Below are 9,638 nucleotides of genomic sequence, written 5' to 3' on the forward strand. Positions count from 1 at the left end.
TATATATATATATATATATATATATATATATATATATATATATATATATATATATATATGAATTTTGAATATGAGATCTAAATAGTGGCAATTGTGCAATTACTATTATTTGAGAGAGTGAGAGAGAGAGCCGTAGGATTTATGGAGTAAATCAATGGTTAGGATTTGTGGAGAAATAAGATTCAAAAATCGTTCTCCCTTATTTTATAGATTTTCGTGATTCTGAAAACTCTATGTAATAAAACCAAGTGAGATCTTTTTCAAATAAGATCCATGTTATGTTACGCAGTTTTTGAGATTCATATGAAAAGGTATAAGCAATTTAACTACATATAATTAACTTCACAGTACGTTTTAAGGTTAATTTTGGAAATTTAAAACAAAAAATTTGATTTCTTAAAAAGCTCGATTCCCCGTGGAGGACATTTAAATTGGGATGGGAGTAGTATTTTGTTTGAATATTAATCCTATGGTTAGTAGGAAGATCATGTAATGTAACATTAGATAGTGTAATCCTATTAAACCCTGTTGGATTTGATCGTATTAATAGGTAGCCCTCTTTATAGTTGCAGATTTTTTTTTTGAACACAGTCATTTCATTTCATAACAAAATTCGAAAGCAATACAGATTTCATCAAAAGATACAAGAATGAACCAAAACTATCAAGATTTCGACATAGGCACCTCCTGCAGAAGCAAGACCGGTGAAATCGCCAAGAGAGAACCAATCTTGGTCCAAATAGAAGAGAATCTCAAACGGACCGGACTCCCAATTCAAAATCGAGAAAACACCTATGAAATCTGGAGCCCGAAAACAGCCACCGGCGTGAGGCCAAGAGCAAGATCGAGACCACAATCAACCCACCATCATCTGACTAATCCTCAATAGGCGCTGAAATTATTTGCCCACCACCTCTTTCATACCAAATTTAGGAAAACAATCAAACTGGTACTAAACCGGACTGATTTGAAGGAAACCCAAAACAGCCGGTAAAAAGCCAACGGGAACCGTTGGCAAAAACAAAACAAAGAAAAGAAACGAAACACAGAAAACCCCTAAACCCAACCGCACACCTTATTACCTCACCTCAGGTCCAAGGCCTTCAAATTTGAGACGAAGGAAGAAAACTAGCCTCTGTCAGCGCCGCCGACCCCAAAGAGACCTCGCCGTTCAACAAACCGTCATCCGAAACCTGCGGAATCCGGAAGCATAAAGATGAGAGAGGTGAGGGGTAAGAGGAGAAGAGGAGGGGAGGGAGGCGAGGAGGCGGCGCCCCCCAAAATAAAAAATAAAAAAACAGGAAAAGATTTCTTGGGAGACGTCGGACTTTCTCTCTCTAGGGTCATTTTTATATTTGCCGTTGGGAATGCGTGTATTTCGTTTTCCCACGACCACGCGGTGTCGCCGCCCTCGGTTGGGTCATCTACTAAGCAACCAAATCCCCGTTCAACTACTCCACGCCCCCCCCCCCCCCCCCCCCTCCCGATAGGAGTACTTCCAAAAGCCCTCAATATCTAATTCCTATATATATGAGAGAAAATTCTACACTGCGCCTCCGTGTAAAATGGGTTGAGTGGCAAAGTGATGAAGAAATGACACGTGGCAATTGGAAAGCAATTGTTTCATCCTTATTGATGCACGTTCTCTTTTGGTACCTTGTAGAATAGATACTTAATTATGTGAGTGTTAAAGACAAAAATAAATTATGACTCTTTAAAATAAAATAATAAAATTTTTGCATTGGTTCAAACGGATAAAAAGTTAGAATACTTAATTTTTTACCATATTTTTTAATATATAAACAGACTAAAAAATTAAAGTATTCCAATTTTCAATCTGTTTGAACTGGTATGAATATCTTATTTTTTTTATCATATTATTCTCTACGGTCATAGTTAATTTTGATTTTCAAGACTCTCATAATTAAGTATGTGTTCTACAAGATCTCAAAGAAAGAACAGATACTTAATTATGAGAGCTCTATAGACAAAAAAAATTAATTATGACACTTTAGAATTAAATGACCAAAAAAATAAGATTTTCGCACTGATTTAAACGGATTGAAAATTGGAGCACTTAATTTTTTTAGACTGTTTATATATTAAAAATAAGGTGAAAAAATTAAGTGCTCCAATTTTCAAACCGTTTGAACTGATGCGAAGATTTTTTTTATTTTATCATAAAAGGTCATAATTATTTTTTGTTTCCAGAGATCTCATAATTAAATATTTGTTCTTTCTTTGGGATCCTGTAGAGTAGATACTTAATTATGAGAGTTTTGAAGACAAAAATTAACTATGACCCTAGAGAATAATATGATCAGAAAAAATATCTTCGCACAGGTTCAAACAGATTGAAAATTGGAGCACTTTAATTTTTTAGACTGTTTATTTATTAAAATATATCCAACTTTCAATCCGTTTAACCCGGTGCGAAGATTTTATTTATTTTATCGTTTTATTCTAAAGAGTCATAATTTATTTTTTGTCTCTAGCACTTTCATAATCAAGTATCTATTCTACAATGTACCAAAAGAAAACGCTCATCAGCAAGGATGAAACGATTCCTTCCAAATTGGCCACGTGTCAATCCTTCATCACTTTGACCCTTAACCTCTTCTACACGGAGGGGCCGTGTAGAATTTTCTCTCTTCCTGAGTATATAACCCCCCAAGGTCAGCTTTCATCTCCATCAACCCTTCTTCTTATCATCCCCCTACATCTCCCAACTTAATACTACAATTCAACATCTCCTGCATCTCTCTCTCTCTCTCTCTCTCTCTCTCTCTATATTGGATTTTTGTCTTCAAGATGAATCACTACAATAATCAAAACCAGTCCCAAGGTAATTTTACATCTTCTTTAATTATTGTCCCTACTTTTGTTTTTGTGAAACATCGTTTCTTGTTTTTTCATTGCTTTTAAACTCCATTAAAAACTTCTGGTTTATTAATTCTTGGTTTCTTGATTTAACTTTGCAGCGGTATATCCTCCACCTCTTCCACCTAGCACTGCTGCGTACTCTGGTCCATACGTGGTTCCGCCGCCGATGGGTTATCCAATGAAAGACACTCAATCTCAAACCAATAATTTCCCTCCTCCGGGGAAAACTCAAGCCAGGGGTGATGGCTTCTGGAAAGGATGGTTAGCCCTCTCTCTCTCTCTCTCTCTCTCTCTCTCTCTCTCTCTCTCTCTCTCTCTCTCTCTCTCTCTCTCAAAGTTATTTGAAAAAAATCAATCTCTCTCTCAAAGTTATTTGAAAAAAATCAATTTATGGCTTACATTTATTTTAGATGTGGTGACCATAACGCCAATTGAAATTTTTTGGTTGTATAGGGCTCCGTTCGTTATTTTTTGAATTAAAAGTCATCATTGTAAGAGAATAAACTATCTCGTCAAGCAAGAAATAAGTACTTAAAAAATAAGATACTTAGCGGAACGGAAGAATTTGATCCAATTACTAATACCATTACGTTTATGATCTGCTGTGTTGTGCAGTTGTGCTGCCCTTTGCTGCTGCTGTGTGCTGGACGCTTGCTTCTAAAGGGGATTGATAGACTATAGACTACGCGGATCAAAAAAAAAAAAAGAGAAGACTATATAGACTACATTTTTACACAGTCTTGGATCAGATTTTATTCATTTCATGTATATTTCGATTGTTATTGTCGCAGCCGGATTGGTCTCGTAGTTTTCATTTATGCAGACTTTAATCTGATTTATTCGTTTGATGTACATACATTTCGATTGTATTGTTGAATAAAACCTGCCGGATTTTTGGTATCATCCCATCCACGAAGTCATAATTTGGTAAATGACGCAATCATCTATTCCAGTAAGGTTTCTTTTCTGTTTCTTTTTTTTTTCGGAAATTTCGTTTTGTGAAATCATTTTTCCTCACAAAATAAGAAACGGTCCCTCTCACGCATCATCAATGGTAGAGGAATCCTTCCATTGAAACAGGCGGAAAGATAAAGATCAAGATTGAACCTTAGTAATTGGAAAACTAGTCTTGAATCAAAGCAACGGATTTTATCCATTTTGAGGTTTTCTACTGGAATATGATCGAGGATTTTGAAGTTCACAGAATTTTTTTAACATAGAATGATGGTATTTGTGATTTTTCCCATTCGTTTAAAGTAAATGTAATCTAAAACATAGTGAGATCAGGCTTCTGATGATCAATGCCATAGTTTGCACCACTTAAAAATACTCCTAAATACTTCTTTGGAAAAATAAGTGCTTCTTTTTTGAATTAAAGGTGATGTAATGCAAGAGAATGACTTGTCTTCTAAAGCGGAAAATAACTACTTAAAAAATAAAAACCTTAACGGAACGGAGCCTTAAACGAAGCAAACTCTGCTTATAACGTGAGCATGCATTGAGCAAAATCAAGAACACATCAGAGTGAGTTTATTTATACAGGTAATAGAATTAAGCCTCCTACTATTTCATGTCAAATAGGTGGAAGAGGTGTAGTTTAGTCAGTATTACTTGTTCATACCCCATTTTCTACCACAACCAATGCCTTCTGCTCTTGCTTTCCTTCTTTTGCTTCTTCCACTTCTTCTTCTTGTTCTTCTTCCACTTTTGTTTTCAAATGTTGTCGGTTGTATCGCAGTATCACCACAAATATGAAAGCTATATGAAACCAAAGCGTCGTTAGAAACTATCTGACTGTACCCGAAGTTGTAACCGTTATAGTTCATCCGAAAAGAAAACAATACCGAACATTTTCAACAAAAAATTGCAGGCACGCCATCTATCTTCCAATTAAAACTGTGCAGTAAATCTGCTTTACCTGCAAATATACGTGTTCTAATCGAGGTCAGATTCCAAAAGGCCGTAGCTATTGATGCTGCCACAATCTTCTTATGAGAACAAGCCCGCCATGCCTCCAACACCCGCCTTTTCAAGCACTCAACTGCTTTTTACAAAACACCCTCTTCCTTAGTAAGCCTTCAATATGGATTGCATTCAACCAAATACACAAATTGCATGCGCAAGTTTTTTTCTTTTACCTTTAGTGTTGATCTGAACACAATACAAGGAATACAGTTTTGGCCCGGTAAAGCTAATGAAAAATCCTGTCAGATTTGCTCAATTAGATTCAAGATTTTCACATCTAGAGTTTCAAGGAATGCTTAAAAACCATGTGTTCAATAAAAATCTTACCTATGGCACAAAGTCTTCTTAGTGTCATGAGATGGCCATACTCAGATCCCATGAGCAGCATTGGAGCAACCTATTAACACAGAAAAGGTTGAATTTTGAGTACCCATTTCTGCAGTTCTAAAGACTAGACTGAAAGGAAAGTAAGTTTATGCCAAATACTTTAAGAGTCATGGTTGGTTCGCCCGAGAAAAGGTCTCGTGTTTTCGAAATTGCTAGGTTTAGTGGTGGAAGTATCACTCTAGCCACTCTCAATATGTCATCTTCTTCCACCTTAAATTCTCGCTTGTTTTCCTCATTAACCCTGTGAAAATTGGCCATTCAAGCAAATTATAAATCGGAGAATGATGTAACTGGCACAAGAAAATATACTGTGAAAATGAAGGCGGCTTACCTTTGGTAGATTGAACTGGAGAAGAATGACAGTCCCAAAAAAAGGAGGCCCAATTGAGAGATCAAAGTGAAGATGCTACAAACACATCATTGGAAAACTTTAGGCATCACAGATCAAAGCTTATCACACACACAAACATACCCCCAAGCCTGGGGCCAGTCCACACAGAGACTTTGCTCCGGTCAAGTGGTGGCCCCACTAGTGGATGGTGTGTTTATGATCCATAGGATAATAGTCGGGGCGTGGAAGCTGGCTCAAACACTTGATTATAAAAACAAAAGCTTAACACACACGGAGATAGACTAAATTGCATACCTAAAGCTAACCCCCTTAGCAAAGCAAGAAGACAGGACACACAGTGAACCAAAACCAAACCAAAGGCTTGATTTTGAGACATCATTCCACATAATTAGATCAGTCACCAGCTGTCCAATTCGATCCAGATTACGCAGATCTCCATCACTTGTTCCTAAAAATAAAATAAAATAACACCACACAAATTATCCCAAATCAATCGATTCAAACTCAATTAGAAACATCACAACAAAATCCCAAGAAACCAAAAACCCTCCACAGTCAAATAAATGAATAACTAATACCATCCGTTCCGAAATGGCAGTCCATTATGAAAAGACGTGCATTTTTTCAAATCAAAAATAAATTATTTCTTGTGCATAATTTTTAAAATTTATTGACACCAAATTAAAATTCCCAATTAGTCCCTTGAATCTGGTGTCTAAAACGTGAGGAGTAACAAGTGAGACATACTTGGGGGTGGAATCGAAGTCACCGAACCGAGCTTATCCTTCTTAGACCGCCCGCTATTCCGCCTCTTTCTACCCCTACCCACGTCTTCCACCACACCCAAATCCCTCTCCTCTCTTACCACCTCCGGCTCCAACCGCCTGCGCGGCCTCCTCCCATTCCTAGGCGACCCACAAACCAAAACCCCCATCGACCCGTTCCGATTCTTGCACTTCCTCCTCGACCCGACCGGCTCAACAGCAGGAGGCTCTTCGGCCGCTTCGACAAGCCGGTCGGCGAGACGGGTCTTGGATTTCCGGAGAGGGGATGGGGAGAGGAGCAGGAGCTCGCGGATGGGGAGAGCGGTGGGAGAGGAGGGTGATGGTGACGGAGCGGCCGTGATTTTGGGAGATGTGGCTAGGTCGAGGGTGAGGCGGGGAGTGGGAGAGGGCGAGGATTGGGAGTGGGTGAGGCGAGAGAGGCGGGAAGACGAGGTGATGATGAGCCGGGGTCTAGACCGGCGAGAGGGCGGTGTTGAATCCATGGACGAGATTTTGATGTGTTTAGAGCTGTGAGGAGTTGTTTTCTAGAGAGAAATAACGAGTTGTTCTTCGGAGGAAAACAGAGAAGGGTGTCGAAGGAGGGCTTATGCCTTATGGTTAAGAGCCGTTGGAGAGAGAGAGAGAGAGAGAGAGAGAGAGAGAGAGAGAAGGCTTTTCTTTTGAATCTTTTTACGGCGGAAGTGGTGGGTCCGGAAATTGCAACGGTAAAGAAGCACGAGTGGGTTCTTTGGGCAAGCGTGAATTTTTTTTTTATTTTTTATCACCAAGCATTATAGTGATTGATCAACAAGATTACCGTCCATCTCGACAATGAAAATTCGGATTTTGAAAAAACTCTTGTGGAATTTTTTTTTAAAATCCGAACCGTGGTGAAATTGAGAACGGTGGGAAAGCGGTAAATATTGAGTGATTGGCGTAGACTTTTCGGTGATTGAGTCTAGAGCATATTACAAAATTAGCAAAATTCCCGTGTGGATGGCTAGTCCAGACATTCCTAGCCATCGAAAGAAGAAAAAAACACAAAAACAAAAAAACTCACATGATTATTGAATACGTTCCTTTGGCTTGATTTGGATTAAAGCACGGAATGTATTTCCACCATCATCAATTCACCATCTTCAAATAAAGTATTTTTTCATGATCATAAGTAGAAAGTTCATATTCTTCGGTCATTAATAAACAATTTTTTAGACAATAATTAATGTAATTTTTCAGGAAAAAATAACGGTGCATTCCGAAGTATAAAATGGAAGAGAAGAGATGTCATGACTGGAAATTTAGAATAAGACAACCTTTTCAATTTCTTCTTCTTCTGCATATGGAGAGGTTCTCCCATAACGTGTTAAACAAATTTTGGAGCAAGAAGAGTATAGACATTTTCCTTCCCACATGGATAGAAGTGAATTAACAGGACGCCTCAAAGTGCTCATGGTATATTATGAATATGCATACCAATGCTGAAATTTGAAGAAAAAGGATGTTACGTACATATTTTCTAGAAAATCAGTGGTAGGAGATCATGGTTAGTGCGATAGGATAGTTGTCATGTTCTATAGGGTAGGGCTGTGCAAAAAAATCCTATGAACTGTGAAAACGGACCGACCGATCTGATCCGTACCTTTTGGATTTTATCCGTAGATTAATGATCCAAACACGGATTGAAAAATTAAAAAACCGTGACTCGCAGTTCGGTCCACGGATTTTTATTACGAAACCGTGGATTAGCCAAACAGGACCATAAGAATTTATTATAAATATATATATGTATATATTAATATATATGTCTATACATAAATAATTTTCACCCACACAAACCCAAACTCTCAATGTGGGAGCCAGCCCAACTGACGCAGGCCCAAGAGCCTCGCCGCGAATGCAGCACAACGACAGCGGGCCCAAGTATGAAATTATCCTCTTACCCTTCCTCAAAAAAAAAAAAAATTTCACCTATAAATAAATTAATAAAATTTGTATACCAATCCAGTATATATATATGGTGCTTTTTTTTTTTGTTCCACTTTGATGTTTTTATTGTTCTTTGGTTTAAATGAACGTCTCGAAGACTAGAACTGCATGTATTGTTTTTCATTTGGTGTTTGCTTTCATTTGGTGTATGCTCTGTTCTAGAATTGGAATGCAGCATTGAACTGTAATAATGCTTTAGTCAGCGAAATATATGATTATATGCTAGTGTTTAATTTTTGCTTACTTACGTAACAAAATCCGTGGACAAAACCGTAACCGATCCGAACTGCGAACAGCCCTACGTATGGGGTAGTGGTTTAGGGAACAGGAGGTGCTATAAAGCACCCCGGTGTAGTGCACATGTAGTGCGAAACACGGACCGTTAATCTCGTCAATCAACAATTACGATGTGTTTTTAATCTTTGACCGGTGGTTTAATGGATGCTATCATTGGTTGCATATACAAATATAACATCTGTGTACCAATGAAGGGGAGTTTAATGTTAAAAGTCTTCGTTTGTAAACAGAAAAGCTATGTGCACAGCAGCTTATACACAGCAGCTGTGCACAGATGCCATTTTCTCCCGGCTCGGGTCGCACAAAGATGATCGAAGCCGCTCATTTTGTTCTAAATATGTCGTTTAAGGTCTCTGTAAAAAATGAGCCTAAATTCTGTAGTGATTTTGGGTGTTTTGTTAACTCCTCTAACGATATCGAACGAAGCTCATTTTTTACAGAGACCTTAAACGACATATTTAGAACAAAATGAGCGGCTTCGATCATCTTTGTGCGACCCGAGCCGGGAGAAAATGGCATCTGTGCACAGCTGCTGTGTATAAGCTGCTGTGCACATAGCACTGCTCGTTTGTAAAAGACAGAGATCCGGTTCAACTCAATCAGAGCCAATGAAGTGGGACTCCTCTCCCTTTCTTCTATTTTTATTTTCGGTTACAAGAACATTCGTATCAAAGGATCTAGTACTATAATTGACACCGTAAAATATCTTATCAATACACAAATGTATAGCTCCCGAGGAATAACAATTGATACAACTACGCACAAACAAACATAATATAAAAAATAAATAAATAAACAATTGAATCTTCTTCTTTCAGGATCCATCTCGACGCACATCTCTGTTCCTTGCCTTCTTCACAACATCGCTGAAAATCAGAGTTCCGTGCTCATAAACCAAACAGAATGGTACAAAAGGAGTGGGTTTATTGATACAGAAACAAGAAAAAATGTAAAAAGACATCGAGATTGAAAGAGAGAACACAATTGGGAGAATACTGAAAATG

The 9,638-nt window shown here is 38.0% G+C and overlaps 2 protein-coding genes across 3 annotated transcripts; one reads left to right on the forward strand and one right to left on the reverse strand.

Moving 5' to 3' along the window:
- Positions 1-2,710: 2,710 nt before the first annotated feature.
- LOC131328265 (protein CYSTEINE-RICH TRANSMEMBRANE MODULE 6-like) lies at positions 2,711-3,783 on the forward strand. Of its 2 annotated transcripts, none has more exons than XM_058361231.1 (4): positions 2,711-2,845; positions 2,982-3,144; positions 3,499-3,559; positions 3,600-3,783. In XM_058361231.1, exons 1-3 carry the CDS (start codon positions 2,812-2,814, stop codon positions 3,542-3,544), a joined length of 243 nt encoding a protein of 80 aa, XP_058217214.1. In that variant the 5' UTR covers positions 2,711-2,811; the 3' UTR covers positions 3,545-3,559; positions 3,600-3,783. The 2 variants fall into 2 exon arrangements, with proteins under 2 accessions (XP_058217214.1, XP_058217213.1); XM_058361230.1 differs by having other exon boundaries at positions 3,499-3,555; positions 3,594-3,783.
- Positions 3,784-4,360: 577 nt separating this feature from the next.
- LOC131328260 (reticulon-like protein B17) lies at positions 4,361-7,005 on the reverse strand. The gene is made up of 8 exons (XM_058361218.1): positions 6,335-7,005; positions 5,882-6,035; positions 5,567-5,641; positions 5,335-5,476; positions 5,176-5,245; positions 5,022-5,087; positions 4,802-4,924; positions 4,361-4,641 (listed from the first exon to the last, which is right to left on the reverse strand). Exons 1-8 carry the CDS (start codon positions 6,852-6,854, stop codon positions 4,499-4,501), a joined length of 1,293 nt encoding a protein of 430 aa, XP_058217201.1. The 5' UTR covers positions 6,855-7,005; the 3' UTR covers positions 4,361-4,498.
- Between the last annotated feature and the right edge of the window lie 2,633 nt (positions 7,006-9,638).

This window comes from Rhododendron vialii, chromosome 6a (assembly GCF_030253575.1).
Source record: "Rhododendron vialii isolate Sample 1 chromosome 6a, ASM3025357v1".
Lineage (NCBI taxonomy): Eukaryota > Viridiplantae > Streptophyta > Magnoliopsida > Ericales > Ericaceae > Rhododendron > Rhododendron vialii.